Below are 16,133 nucleotides of genomic sequence, written 5' to 3' on the forward strand. Positions count from 1 at the left end.
GAGGAAACAGGCACAGAGAAGTTAAGAAGCTTTCCCAAGGTAACACAGTTATTGAGAGGCAGAGTCAGGATACAAAGAAAGGCAGCCGAACTCCACAGTGTAAGATCTTTAGCCATACACTGTACTCCTTCCACACAGTGCTCCAAACTCTTCAGTCCCACTGTGAGCTCAGAGACGGTCGGTGTCAGGGAGTCCAAAACACTCCTGAGAAGTCTTCCAACCAGAAACGACCGAGAAAAGTCTAAGACTTAGACAGTCTTAAAGAGACAGAACAAAGGCTGAAAAGCTGTAGGTTTTGAACCAACTGTGCCCATTATTTTCTGTTTGCCTCCCCTGCTCCATTCTGCCCCTTCCTGCACCCCAGGAGGCTGACCTCTGGAGAGCACACCACCTGGGCCCCCCGCCCACGGGCTTCCAGTTACACTCTGCCACTGGGAGGCACCTGCGTGAGACTGCAGGGCAGAAAGAAGGGGAGGCAGGGGACGGATCCCCGCCCCAGCCCCCTCACAGCACCTCCTCAGTCCCTCCCGCTGCAGGGCAGTTGCGGCAGCAGCAGCTCCTCTACAAACAACCACAGCTGCTCCCTCACACCCGAGCATGGCAGTCCCTCCTAGACACTGCCGGTCCCTGGGGCTGTGCTGTCCCTCCTCGGTGTCCTTAACCCTACAGCCCTCTGTTACCATTCTCTTCACTAAACTTTCTTCAGTTATCCATGTGAGTGTGTCCTTTGTTTCCTGCTAGGACTCTAACTGATAGAAGAATATCCCATAAATGCCTATGGTATTCACTTAGTAACTTAAAATGGTTAGGGACAAAGGTTTGTTCTATTGATCTACTAGAAAGAAAGAGAGAAGAACCAAAGAAAAACAATATATCATGATTATTCACATGCATTATCTACACTTCCCTTTTCCCTTCAATTTCTGGCTTATGCTCCATAATTTATGCTCCATAAATTTAATGCTATTTTTTTCTTCTCAAAATATACATAGTCTCCTACTTTGTAAATAATTCACTGCTAGCCATAAAAAAAAATTCCTGGCCTTTACTTAATAACACTTTTCACATTACCAGAGTGTGAGAGAGCTAGAGTACTTTATGTTCAAAATTAGTTTCAATTTAGGATTACATTATTAAAGATTGATTGCTCCTGCAGTTTTGCAATGGTATAACTGCTTTGAGTTGGATTTGAATAATATCACCTCATATTTATATACTGCCTTATAATTTATAACACATTTTCACAAACAGAATTTCTCTAAACATGTTTCCAAAGGAACAGTAATCCCTAAGGTGGGATACGGTTGCTCAGGGTAAGTAAGATCTTACACAATCAAAATCCCACCTGATCCTCTCACCTTCCGACGGTCTCATGCCCTCCACCTACGGGACCCGCTTTGTGGACCTCCTCTATCACCCTCATCGTCCCCTCATCCATTTGTATCGACTCATCTCTCTCCCCAGAGCACAGCTGCAGCCCACTGCCCCCCAGACATCCCACCATGTTTATCTGGCCAGTCTCTCATCCCTCCCAAGTGACCCCTGCTGACTTGGTTCCTTTACTCACTCACCTTCTGCAATCTGAAACACAGCCCCCACCACCAATACTCATCGCTTCTGTTTTTTTTCGTGAGGAAGATCGGCCCTGAGCTGACATCCATGCCAATCCTCCTCTTTTTGCTGAGGAAGACTGGCTCTGGGCTAACATCTGTGCCCATCTTCCTCCACTTTATATGGGACACCACCACAGCATGGCCTGACAAGCGGTGCGTCGGTGCGTGCCCCGGATCCGAACCCGGGCCGCCAGCAGCGGAGCGCGCGCACTTAACCACTATGCCACGGGGCCAGCCCCGTGATCGCTTCTTTTACAAAGATCACCAACAAACTATTTTTACCTAAGGCAACAGCCTCATTCTCTTTAACCTCTCAGCTCCATTTGGCACCAATGACTGTTCTTGTTTCTTGTCATCTTCCTCTTTTCACTCCTGGATGGGAAACTGGATGTTTCTTAAGGTTCTGTTTTCAGACCTCTTTTTCTTCTCTACCTTGGTGATTTCATATTCTCCCACTACCACCACAAGATTGATGACTGCTAAATCTTTTATCTTCAACCACAATCACTTTATCCTTTGTAATACCACCTTCACAAATGTCTACTTAAAGTCAATGACTGGACATCCTACCTGTACCTCAAATTTAACGTGTCCCAAACCAATCATCATCTTGTCTTTTATATTAGCTCTGTCTGATTTTCCTCCTTCTGGTACAACCAGTCTCCTGGTCACCAAAGGTAAAGCCTCAGAGACACCCTAAACTCTAGCCTTCAGCTTGCACGCCTCATAAAAGCTGCCAGATTCTCCCCATTCAGCTTCCAGACATGGATCTCTCATTGTTTCCTCACTACTCATTTTCACTGCTACCTTTCTGATCACAAGACCACATTACCTCCAGCCTAGACTATTCAACAGCCTCTTAACAGTCTACCAGTCCTCCCTTGTCCAACCCAGCCTAGGCAACATGGCTGGGTAGGGAGTTTCAAAGCTCAAGTCTAACCTCATTACTCATCTGTCAAAAAACTGGCCTCCAACTTCCTCCTGAATAATAACAAAATCCCTTAGCCTGGCTTTCAAAGCCTATTGGATTTGACTCCATTTGTCCTTCCAAACGTATTGCCTACCACCTAGTATACAGGTACAACCTATTGAACTGCTCTAAATTTCATATTTTATTTTTAGTTAAGAAATAGAAATACCACCACCTATTCCAAAGAATTAAGATTAAAAGGTTAAAAGAAATGAATATAAAATTTTTTGTATGACAAAGTGCTATCCAAATATGAACCTAGACACAGACCTCACATCCTTTATAAAAATTAACTCTAAACTGACCACAGACCTAAATGTAAAACACAAAACCATAAAACTCCTAGATGATAACATAGAAGAAAATCTAGATGACCTTGGGTATGGGAATAACTTTTTAGATCCAATACCAAAGGCATGATCCATGAAAGAAAGAATTGATAAGCTGGACTTCATTAAAATTAAACATTTCTGCTCAGTAAAAGACACTGTTAAGAGAATGAAAAGATAAGCCACAGACTGGGAGAAAATACATGCCAAAGATATATCTGATAAAGAACTGTTATCCCAAGTATACAAAGAACGCTCAAAACACAACAAGAAGAAAACAAAAAATACAATTTAAAAATGGGCCAAAGATCTCAATAGACACCTCGCCAAGGAAGATATACAGATGGCAATAAGTATACAAAAAGATGCTCCACATCACATCACCAGGGAAATACAAATTAAAACAACAACAAGATACCACTATGCACCTATTAGAATGGCCAAAATCCAGAACACTGACAACACCAAATGCTGGCAACGACGTGGAGCATCAGGAACTCTCCTTCATTGCTGGTGGGAATGCAAATTGGTACAGCCACTTTGGAAGACAGTTTGGCAGTTTCTTACAAAACTACACATATTCTTACCATATGATCCAGCAACTGCACTCCACGATATTTACCCAAAGGAGTTGAAAATTATGTCCACACAAAAACCTGCAAGCAAATGTTTATAGAAGCTTTATTCATAACTGCCAAAACTTGGAAGTAACCCAGATGTTCTTCAGTAGGTAAACTGATAAAAAAACTGTGATACATCCAGACATTATTCAGCACTAAAAAAGAAATGAGCTGTCAAACCACGAAAACACATGGAGGAAACTTAAATGCATATTACTAAGTAAAGAAGCCAACCTGAAAAGGCTATAGACTGTATGATTCTAGGAGAGGGAGAATACTCTGTATGATACTATAAAGGTGGACACACGTCATGATACATCTAAACCCACAGAATATACAACACCAACAGTGAACTCTAATGTAAATTATGGACTTTGTATAATTGTCATGCGTCAATCAATGTAGGTCCATCAAGTGTAACAATGTATCACCCTGGTCGGGGATGTTGATAATGGGAGAGGCTATGCTTGTGTGGAGGTAGGGACGATATGGGAAATGTCTGTACCTTCCGCTCAATTCTGCTGTGACTGAAAACTGCTCTAAAAAATAAATTATTTTTTTTAAAGTTTGCCTTTTGTTTATCTATCAAATTCCCCACTCCTTTCAACTATAAACTACTTGAAGGGAGGAATGGTATCTCAATTTTTTCAGTCCTAGCACCTGACACAGTCCCTAGGGCACGGCAGATGCTTAACAAATGTATGTTGAATAAATGAATGTGCTTAATAAAAGTGCTGAATAAAAATTTGTAAAAACTGGGTTAACAGTTGACTGAGTAAATCAATGGTAAGTCAATACAAGTTTCAACAACAAGGTATCAAGTCCCCAAAGAGCAGAGGAAATTGTTTTCCTAAATAACAAACATTACTTACATCTAGACCTGACAGTGTATCAATGGAATGTTTTTCAGTTCTTTTTAAGATATGAAGAATTATTCCGACCAACTGCCAACATGAATTGAAATAAGTTTCAAATTGGTGACTTTCAACAAAATCAATTCAACCAGCCAGTTTCTCCAGCTTACCAACCAGGTCTACCAGTTTAGGTATCTGACCACAGTACAGATTAATTTGAGATTTTTCTGGTAAATCCTGAAAACAGTTATTTATTCCATAAAGGTTCAATGTTAAACAAGTTTAAGCAAATGTTCTTTAATGATCCTCTTTACAAAAACCCAAAAAAATGAAGTGTCCAAAGAGAGATTCCACTAGTAAACACAACCTTTAGTGTATTTCAATTATGTTTATTACACACGCAAATAGAACTTAAGAGGCAAGGTGCAACTCAATATTGTTTTCTTTCTTTTTAGAAAAAAAAAAAGAACTCAGTACCAAATCAAATTAATGATACTATAGATTAAAATACTATATTATCTCTCCTGGGACTGGGCATGAACACTAAATACCCGGATGGCAAAACAGAACCGAATACATAAACGTCTATGGGGATTAACGGTAATTTACTTATTACTAGTCTCACAGGACATCTGCTGAGATCTCACAGGCGAGACAATTAAAAACTGTGGTCAGTGACAAAGATCAGGCACAGCAAATTCAGACCTAGTTGCTTTCCTGTCATGACTAGTAATGAAAATGTTGAAGAGGTCTTAAAACTTCAGGATTTAAAGATATCTATGAAATTAAGGCATGTTTCATCAAGAATATAATATTCCATCAAGTTTAACCTACTATTTTCTTCTGTTGAAGACAAGAAATAATTATTTTAAACATAATCAGACAATTAACAAATTTCCAAACATCAGCCCTATGGACTCCAAAAGTTCTCCATTCCTTCAAAGCTACGCTTCTCAAAATTTTTCTCTTTATTTCCCCTAATACATGAGAATAAATCCAGTAACAAGCATAAAATTTCCTTGACATCTCAAATTTAATAAAAATTCAGGTGGATTTTTCTACTTTACTCATACTATAATCATGTTTCTCTTGATACAAAAAGAACCTTTTCTCTCTCAATCTTTAGGAAAACTGTCACTCTGGCTATTGTGCTGTGTTTATCCTGTTGCTCTGAGTAGGCCCTGGTCCACTGCCTGCCATACAGCCACTGGAGTCTACTTAGGGAATGGGGGGAGGATCAAGTTCTGTTTATTTTAGAAGCAAAACAGTGCAAGTGGGAAGGAGTGACGAGAACAGGGCACCAGGCCCCTCTACAGGGCCAGATCCAGCACAGGCTCTGTCTGCCTGTGTGATCAAGGCCGACCCAGCACCCTCGATCACCTTTTTCCTGTGAGGAGAGGCTGAGGACCACCTGGGCAGAAGTAACTCTTCCACAAGGGTGGGGACGAGACAAGCTGGCCCTGGGTCCCCCTGGACTAGGCAAAAAGGCCAGAGGGCCAACAACACCCTTGGCCAAGAGTACCCCAGCTGGCTCTGTCTGTGCCTAGGACAAAGCCACGTTCTGGAGAGGAGGCCATGGTGCCCTCTGGTCACCAGGAAGGCCTCAGGTATTTAAGAACACCATGTAATAAGGCCCCTGGCCAGAAAGCACCTGATTCTCCAACCTAAGTCATCACTGAAGAGGCTTCAAGGAGGGGCACATAAGGCAGCCAGACTTCCCGGGGCCCTTCCATTGGGTGACACAAGCCCCAGACTTCCGCACATGCTCTTTGGAAGCAGAGGTGTTGGGGCGACTGGGGGATTTCTGGCCACTCCACACCCCAGGGTAGGAAGCCTTAAAACTTCCTTGGCTATCAAGAACTTGTTTCACAGGGCTACGAAATTACAAAATTTTGCTGGAAAAGAATATACTCTTTTGTATAAAAATAAACTCTCCAGCGCTCCCCCAAAAATTGACGAATATAATGATCTTATTGGAAATTGTGTATTATACTATCTCTCAGCCAGCCTTTTCTAAACAGTTCTGCGTTAAAAAAAAAATTATTCAAGAACATTTAAAACACGGGTATCCGTTGATTTAAAAAGTGTACCTTATAATATTTGCAAATTTCTGATGCCACAATAATTTCCCCATTGTCCTGTTCTTATAAGCTATACATATAATTAAAATGACTTTTCACTGTAAAATGTTTTTCTTCTGAATCTAAAATCACACTTAGAAATGTGGTCTCACTGGCATCTTTCTTTGATTTCATGCGTGTGTATTCCCCTTCAGGTCCATATCATATATGCAAGAGCAAGTCACTGTGCTCTGAGTTTTCCTAAAGTTGTATTTCCATCACATCACTCATATGCTGAAAAACCTTTATACTTACTATAGAATTAGGTGCATATTCTTCATTTTGGTATGCTAAGTTCCTAGTAATAAGGTCCCATCTCCACTACTACCTCCAACCTTAACAGTTCTAGGTAGGCTGGGTCCATGAGAGCCACTTAAAACACTCATTTTTACCTCATTGCCTTTTCTCATTTTAATCTCCATTTATAAAAGCCCCTTCCTCTTTCTTTTCATAGATCCATCCTTTAAAGACTCTTAATTCTACTCTTTCCATGATGCCTGGACTGCCTACCCTTACCCATATAATCTCCTGTAATTTTATCAGCACTTACTAACTATACCACCAATTAGGACAACTAATTACATATTTTGTACTTACCTGCCTATGATCTTAAAGACAAAGATGTTGCCTTATGTATCCTTTGTATCAAAATACTAACAGAATACTTGCATAAGAAAGGCAAGCAATATATAACCAAGTAAGGGCAAAAACATCCATCCCTTATTATCGAGTTCTAACACAAACATCTTTATTTTAGAACGTCACCCTAATATATACTGCCTAGTACTCTAAAGATGGAAAGCACAAGGGGAAGACACTATAAGACCGTACCCATCCCTGTAAGTGCAAGAGATATTATGCCATAAAATAAATTGATGACAATCTAAAAATATCTTACATTCAAATTTTGGTTATTTTTTTCTATTAAATGAGGAATATTTATTTTTTAAAATTAGAATGAGAGAACATTAAAATTACAACTAATATTATTTCCAGCATATTAAAGAACCTTGAGTCCAGAGACTACTTGAGTAGAATCTTATACTCTTGGTGAAAAACAAAGAGAAAAGTGGGCAGTTTCACCGACAAAGAAATGAAAGAGCCAGCCGCCAGATCTTGGTTAGAAGGGATACACTAGTGCCTGTGTGAGTTTTCTAAGGCAGGGACTCTTCTCCCAAAGAGGACTCTGAACTCTTCTGGAGGTTTCCGTAAGCAGCATTTAGCCTTCCTACTATACTAGTTTGAACTGCCTTCTTTAACAATTCAATCTGAGCTCAGCCATTTGAGTTTAGGAAATATTTATCGTGGTTTAAGGCAAAGCCAAAGCTTACATGTCTACCCTGCACTGTCATTACTAGTGCTATGCAAGAATTTCTGAACATTGGATTTTATAGCAATATTAATACTTTTGCCTTGTAATAAAATAAATTTTCTACCTAATACTTGGAATATAGTTTTACTTAATTTCAATGTGGTTTAGTTTATTTCATCAAAGATTATTATTGAACATACGGCTTAAAAGAAACTTGAAAAACTATCAAGTTTATTGTCTTCTGCCACATGTATGTTCTTTTTTGGTCAGTGAGCTCCTAAATTGTACTTTTATTTAAGATTTTTTAAGTCGAGAATATATTATAACTTGGAACAATTTCATTTAACTTACTTAAAGCAATTGTTATATATTCTGTAGATGCTGTGTAATAAGAGCACAGCAAGAGCTCTCATTTCCAGGTCCACTACGTGGCAAATGCTCCCCTCAGCACTTTATGTGCATTACATTATTTAACGTCTTCCACAACACCAAAGTTGTTATCCCCATTTCACAGCTAGAAAAAATGAGGCTTAGAAAGGTTAAATAAGGTCACACGGCTATTCAACAGACTCAAATCCAGATCTGAGTCCTAAACCTGAACTCTTAATACGTATCCTATACTCCCTTCAGAATATTCTATTACTATATTTATATTTTCATGTTACATTGTAAAAGCTTTGGTTGGAAGAAGCTAATCAAATATACCTTCTGAATCAAATATTAAATTATGTCCAGTATGATTTTCATTTTTAACTAATTTGGGGCATTTAATTTCTTTGAGAACAAAAAAATCTATATGAAACAAATACATTGTACACCTCAAGTAAGCAAAATATGTGATTAACCTGAACACCCCATTCCCACACCAGGCTCCATAACAAAGAGGTCACATTAACACAGAGCTGCTGCAGGCGCTCACTAATTGGCTCCCTGGTAGCCTAACGTAGCAAATGCACTTCCTCAGGAAACTACCCGGCAGGGAATGACAGACATAGAGTATAGCTCCATGACTCCAACTAGAAAAGAAACAGTAAAATTACTAGGTAGTTAGTAAAGAGCTAATGACATAATAGTATACAGTCACTATTTATAAAATATTCCTTCAAAAAGCACTTCACAAATTTTTTAATGAGCTTTCTTGCTATTTACTAAAACAACTGTCTATCTGCTCATTCCCCACCTTATGAAATCATGTTCAATAGTCAAGAACAAGCTCAAAGGCCTCTTCCATGAAGAAGCATTTCCCAACTTCCAGCTGACTATTCCTCTAGCTTTCCACAGCAAACTCCGTGTTCAACACAGCTCACTCTGCTTGGATGACAGGTCATCGATTACACATCCCTCTCCCCAGCTCTTGTGGCAGCTAGGACTTGAGTCCTCTGTGAATCAACCCCCACCCCTAGCTCTAAGAGAGCTTTACATACATGTTTGTTAAAACAATTTTAAAAATTGGCAATTTGAATTAAGTTTTACTCTAAGAAGTCCAAGCTGATTCATGTATTCGCTGTTTTAAGTGGTAACAGCACTTTTGTCAGAAAGATTTCTAAGCTTAAAATAAATATATAAAATACATAAAAAAATTTTATTTGATGTATAATATTACATTTAATAAATATTTATATATTTTAATATTTATTTCTATATTTATATTATAATTATATGTTATAAAATATAACACTATATTCTATTTAATGCATTAAATCAAAGAGCAATAGTTTATCCTTAAAAATATAAGTTCAAGGAGATATTTTACATGTCTGGATCCTAACATTCTTAGAAACTAAATGCATATAAGGAAAATAATTTCATAATCAAATTAACTGCCTTATTTTCTATTGTCAGCAGCTATAAAACACCCTGGCCACGGGTAATGCTATCACCATATATTAAATACATAGAAATAGCACCCATATTTCAAAAGTTAAAGCTTTATTGTTATGAAAAAAGTAACCACAGGTGATGCGGTCATAGTGGCCCAACTGGAAATGTTCTCAACACAGAATCAGGAGGCCTGGAAGAAATGTGTACACAGAAGTGAAGGCCAAGTATACAAGACACAGAAGTTATTCTCTCAGTGAAAAACTAACAAAAGGGGTCTAACAGGGACAAGATTTAGTAAAGCCAAAACCACCGGAGAGAAATACATGTAGTAATTACAATGCTAAAGCGAACACACTTTAAATGCATAAACCCATAAGCAGTTACAGAAATTTGGCCTCTTGTGTTCAAAGAAGTTTCAGTGTTCAAAAACAAACTCTCAAGAACTGTTACTGTTTTGATACTAACTTGCTGGTCTCCAACAACTTAACACCTAATTCCTATTTTCTAAAACAAAAATCTAAAATAAACAAGATACCACTTCATTGCAAACAGAAACAAAAAACTCAAAAACTCTCCATCAAGACTAAAATGCCAAGATTCAAAAACTACAGATGACACTGTTGTAATACGTAGTTTTTACAATGCTGTGTTTCATCAAATTTAAGATACCCATTAAAGACACAGCATTGGAATAACCCTCATTGTTTCTTCTCTGTTACCAATCGCCCAACATACCCCCTCCACATACACACAAGCAGAATGCCACTCTTGTCCCCAGCAGATCCCCAATGCCACACAGCTGTCTAAGACATTACTTTGATCATATCACAGACCAACTTAAAAATCTTTCTTGTTTCCCCAATGCCTACACAATGTCCAGTCTTCAGCATGGAATTCAGACCTAATATTTATATGTCTGTTTCTATGAGCTCTAAGAGCAGGATTTATATCTTAATAATCTCGGATTTCATTGTACATAGTAAATATTCCAAAAATAATGAAAATACCATTTGATTATCAGATCTGAAATTTGGAAAAAATCAATTGATGGACTGGAGTAGCCAGGAGACAATGGAATGAATCAGCAGACTGGGAAGGGCCTTCCTTATACTCTTAATCTTTAGAGTATAACATGTTTATGACAAAGATTTGCTAACTGTGAGAGTTTTCAGAACCAAAACTTGATTCATACCTCAACAATTTCAAATTTACATAAGAAATAGCTGGACCAAATATTTGAAGGTGGGAACGTCAAGTCTCAGACTTGAAGGTAGCATAGGAGCATGACCGGAGGGACCCGTGGATATTATGTAAAGTTCAAACTGGTGAAGGAGAGTCTCCTCTCCGGCCTAGATCCTGACCATTTTAAAGTGGATCAGGAGAGTAAGGTCAACCAGGAATAGACAATTTTAGCCAACAGTCCACAGGCGAAAAATAAACAGAACAATAAATCTCTAAAACATTTTAGAAACAAATAAATTATGTGTTTCCAATGTATTTTTCTCAAAATATACATGTTCGTTAATGGCAATTAACAAAGATTATTAATCTACATGTAACAAGCTTCGCTGCTTCTTGGTTTTACAGAGAAATAATCCTCTCAAATTCTATCTTAAAAGTTAAACCAGGGGCTGGCCCGGTGGTGCAAGCGGTTGGGTGCGTGCGCTCCGCTGCGGCGGCCCGGGGGTTCGCTGGTTCGGATCCCGGGCGCGCACCGACGCACTGCTTGTCAGGCCATGCTGTGGCGGCGTCCCATATAAAGTGGAGGAGGATGGGCACGGATGTTAGCCCAGGGCCGTCTTCCTCGGCAAAAAAAGAGGAGGATTGGCGGATGTTAGCACAGGGCTGATCTCCTCACAAAAAAAAAAAAAAAGTTAAACCAAAAAATTTACATATTGATTTACAAAAATGAGTGCACTGGGGTCAATGGAATATAATCTTAATACTTTTCTATCAGAAACCTCAAGAGGACTTACCTACTATATCTTGTATTTGATCATATCATAACAACCTGTTCTCTTTAACTACTGGACTCGTTATGTGTTACCCCATGTCCAGTGCCTAAGAGCTCGTTAATTACCTAAACTATATCTCCATAGGTCTGTTAATTACCCGTCTCCTGTCTCTGAGGACCTTGTTAATAACTTGTACAGTCTCTCTAAAGAGGTCCTAACAACACATTAAAATTAAAGATGCTTTTCTTTTAGCACCTGTCAAGCGCTGTAAATTGAGAAATTTTCACATCAGTTTATTAGCCTACAGTAGTTTTTGTGGATTTTTTTGACTTGTTTTCTTCTCTCTCACAGAATCTCTCTCTACCTCAATCTCTCACCTTAAAATTAATAATAATAATAACTTAGCAAAGTTTGTCTTTTTTTGTTACAGAGCCTTTTTTATTTTCAATATTGAAGTCTATAAATATCAATTCACATTAGTGAGTTAGCAAAAGGATGGCATGGTTGGTATCTGCAAATTAACCCACTGGGAGACGTACCAATTAATGAAAGCTATTATAATGAGTATTAGGATGACAAAGGGTAAAAAAGTTTCAACTAGTATCTGGGGAGTTAAGCATAAAAGTTCTAGTTAGTGTTAAGGGAACTAATCACATCACATATTTCATGTTCCCAGTCATTGTTTCATTGGATACATTCTGTAATTCCCTGGGCACTAATGGATTATGGCTCTAAAAATCATCTCCAAAGTTTTTTGTTTTCTGTGTCATAAATGAGGCTACATATTTTCAGCTGTGTAAAAGATTTAGAGTCTGCCAAAATAAGAGGCAAATTATCTTTAATATTAGACAAATATGAACAAAAAATAAATGTTGCTTTTAAAATAAACCTTATGCATGTTAAGATTTATTAAGCCAAAGAGTGAGCTTTAAACTTAAACAGGAAAAATGTCCATAAGGAGTATTATAAAATAATGGTTTTAAAACTACGAATATGATCTTTTCTTCAGGATCATTTGTTTACTATAACTTTATAAAATCAAAACATAAGCCTACTGTAAGCAGTCTATCATTTTTTATGATATGTTATATAACTTCATAATAATGGTTACATGTTTAATAGCCTGCGGTGATTTTTGATTTGTGAAAATTAGAAACATGTTTAATAGACATTCTAGGTAACCAATTTTTTGTAGCTTCTAAGAAAGGCGATACAAACATAGACAGGAATTGACTAGTTAAGGAAGAAAAGAAAAGAGGGAGAGACGGAGGGAAGGAAAGAGGAAAGTAGGTCAACCTGATTCCAAAAGTAAAAGGCGTACAGTCATGCAAAATTATAAAATATTAGTCATAAATACGAGGTCTTGACCTTAGACACTATTTCCATACTGCCCTAAAAAATAACTATTTGGCCTAAGTTCATCAGCTAAGAACTAGACAGGTTCTTCCACAGTAAATACTGCAAAGGGCAATATACGCATATATGTGCCAATAAAATCAGTAATGCTAGGCATAACATTATAAAACATACCATTAACTTATCACAGCAACTAAGAGTTTGCTAAAGGGTATTCACAACTACAGGAAAGCAGAAAGTAAAAAAAGGAAAAGCAATTTCTTTGTACAACTCACAAATAGAAGATGTTCCCAAAGCAAACTTCTCCGGTAAAGACATCTCCCATGAGTTCTTGCTCTCCCATGAGTTGCCTGCCCCGCTAACATCAAACACCTTGAGCTCATCATACAGAGTATGCTTATATTATCGACTACATTTTTTTAAATTTCAGAATAAGACATACACAACCAATTTCCTCCTTATATTAATGAATTCCCTTAAGCAGGTGGAGTTCTTCAGTCCTGAATTTTTTCATGGAGCCTTAGAAGAACATACATTACGAACACAGTTTCTCTTCAATTTACTATAGGTAGTATACAAATATAAGTATATTTTAAAAGTGTCATTCATCAGTACCGATGCCTAGATTTCACCTGAATCCTGAGAAACAATTCATCCACAGAGGCCATAAATATGTACTAGGCAGACAATTCTGCCTGCTCTTCAACACCCACTATGCTTCACGTGTTCCTCACCTATTCTGCCAAATCTCACTCTCCTCTCCACATCCCTGGGTTAGTCAAGCCGATCTCCTTACTGTGCCCTCCACCTTAGTCGGGGCCCTGCAAGCAAAGCTAATGTGACTAAGTTGTCTCTTCAACTATGGGTTTACCTAGTAAGCCTTGCCATCTCCATTCCTTGGCTCCATCATGGAATGCACAGTTAATTCATCTCTGAGGGTCCTAAGCCTAGCTATCCTTGATGCTAAAAACTCTTTAATTCTTTTTTTTAAAAGAATTAAACACACATAACTCCTGATTCCTATTCATAAACAAGTACTCACCGAACTCTTATGAAATAGATGATATAATTTAGATCAACGATTTTTAAACCTGACTGAGAATCAGCGGGAAGTTTTAAGAATGTTGATTTTTATTTCAGGGCCCACTCACTAAAGATTCTAATTCAGTCTGAGATAGGACCTAACAAACTGCAGTTAAAAAAAAAATCCCCAGGAACCCTTGATGATCAGCACTGAGGACACGCACTGATCTAGGTGCTGTGGGGCACCACGAAAGAAGATTCAGCACAACTGTGAAGAAGCCTAAACAGCTTAGTTGGAAGACTAAAACCTAGAAGAACCTTATGTTCTTCTAGATCAGCAGAAATCCAAAGAAGGGAACACCACATTATCAACCAAAAAAGAATTAAAGAGTTTTTAGCATCAAGGATAACTAGGCTTAGGACCCTCAGAGATGAATTAACTGCGCATTCCACGATGGAGCCAAGGAATGGAGATGGCAAGGCTTACGAAGACCGCAGGGTGGAGAAGTGCAGAAAGGAAATTAACTTACCCGGAAGAGAGAGGTGAGGAATAGCAAGAGAAAAATTGCAAAGTTAAAAAAAAAAAAAAAGCCTAAAATGATATCATTTGGTTTTTTCAATCGGTTATTCTTGGTTAGGTGGCCTTCCACATGCATTCAGGAACTCAAAATGCATGAGCTTCTATCTTATGGCTCTGCCCTTCTCAAAGATCTCCATTCAGCTAGTGCAAGGCTTAGCAAACTATTTCTGTAAAAGGCCAAATAATAAATATTTTTGGCTTTGTAGGCCATATAGTCTCTGTCATAACTACTCAACTCTACCATTGTAGCACAAAAGCAGCCATAAACAAATGGGCAGGCTGTGTTCCAATAACACGTTATTTACAAAAACAGGCAATAGCCAGATATGGCCCACAAGCCCAGTTTGCCAACCCTTGGTGTACGGTATGGACAAAGAGAGGTAATACGGGGGATGCCTAGGTGGTTTTCACGGACCAGACCTGAAAGTGGTATACATCTCTTCCACTAACTCTTCAGTAAGCCAGAACTTGGTCACATGCCCCACCTAAGTGAATGGTCTAGCTGCATCTCTGTAAAAAAAGGAAATCTGGTATGAGGAATATACCCCACCTATTTCCACTTTCTAGTGGAAAAAGGGCCCAGTGTTAAAGATGAACTGGTTGTGAACACATTATTGAAAACGATATAACAAACATCTAGGTATATTTGTTTTTGGAAAATTATATACTGCTGATGCAAAAAAGAATTACTTCACAAATTGTGGGGTTAAGCACACAACAAATTACTAGATACTGATGATGCTAACCTACCTGTGATTTATAATTAAAAAGCAAGAGTAACAGCAACATTAAAACACAAACAACTCAAAACCAATAATAAAGTGATCAAATATTTTCCTGAAAATTACAAGAATTCCAACTACACTTTCATGTACATGTGTAGGAGTTTTGCAGCATGCCAAGTGTTAGACAGCATCCAAACGTCTCAGAACTGGCATGGACAGCACACACAGCACTGTGTATTCACCACACCCAATTCAGTTTCCTCTGGGTCCACAGCTAAACCATATTTCTCAACTGGCTGCACTGAGGTTGGGACATGACTGAACTCCGGCCTACCGCACATATGTGGATGTAACACACACCACTGCCAGGTCCGGCACATGTGATCCCTCCACTCTCTTTCCCTGCTGCATGACCCTGGATGCCATGTTAAATGGTGGATCACAAAAAGGAAGGAGCCTGGTTCCTGAGTGACTGTGTGGAGCTGAATGACAGCTTGGAGCAAAGCACCCCCTTCTCCCATCCCCATCTCAGTGAACTACGTTGTGACAAGAACGAGCAATCACCTTTTACTGCGACAAGCCACTGAGATCTGGGGTGTTTACTACAGTTGATAACCTATCCAAACGAATACAGATTCTTTAATAAACTCCAGAAATGTGTTATTTAGGGTATGAATATCAAATTTTACTAGTCCTTTAAAACTCACTTAGATTTCTAATGTTTAGTTGTACATAAAAATGCATATATTTGCCTTCATGGATCTGTTTTCAGTCTATGAGAAAGACTTTCACAGCCTACACTGGGCTGGAAGCATGCGACTAAGGGAATGAAAATAGCATTTTAGGAAACCGATC

At 38.5% G+C, this 16,133-nt stretch overlaps 1 protein-coding gene across 5 annotated transcripts in view; it reads right to left on the reverse strand.

Moving 5' to 3' along the window:
• RAB11FIP2 (RAB11 family interacting protein 2) overlaps positions 1–16,133 on the reverse strand; it is a 43,202-nt gene that overhangs the window by 16,142 nt on the left and 10,927 nt on the right. The window contains exon 4 of one of the 5 annotated variants that reach the window (XM_087432683.1): positions 3,481–3,568. The exons of 3 other annotated variants lie outside the window; for them this stretch is intronic. In XM_087432683.1, the coding sequence (XP_087288809.1) occupies positions 3,496–3,568 (73 nt within the window). In that variant the 3' untranslated portion in view covers positions 3,481–3,495. Of the gene's footprint in view, positions 1–3,480; positions 3,569–9,638; positions 11,439–16,133 lie in introns of those variants that run through there. One more of the 5 variants, XM_087432685.1, reaches the window with a different exon arrangement.

Source organism: Ceratotherium simum, chromosome 6, assembly GCF_057802395.1.
Source record: "Ceratotherium simum simum isolate JZ-2026a chromosome 6, ASM5780239v1, whole genome shotgun sequence".
NCBI classification, from domain to species: Eukaryota; Metazoa; Chordata; class Mammalia; order Perissodactyla; family Rhinocerotidae; genus Ceratotherium; species Ceratotherium simum.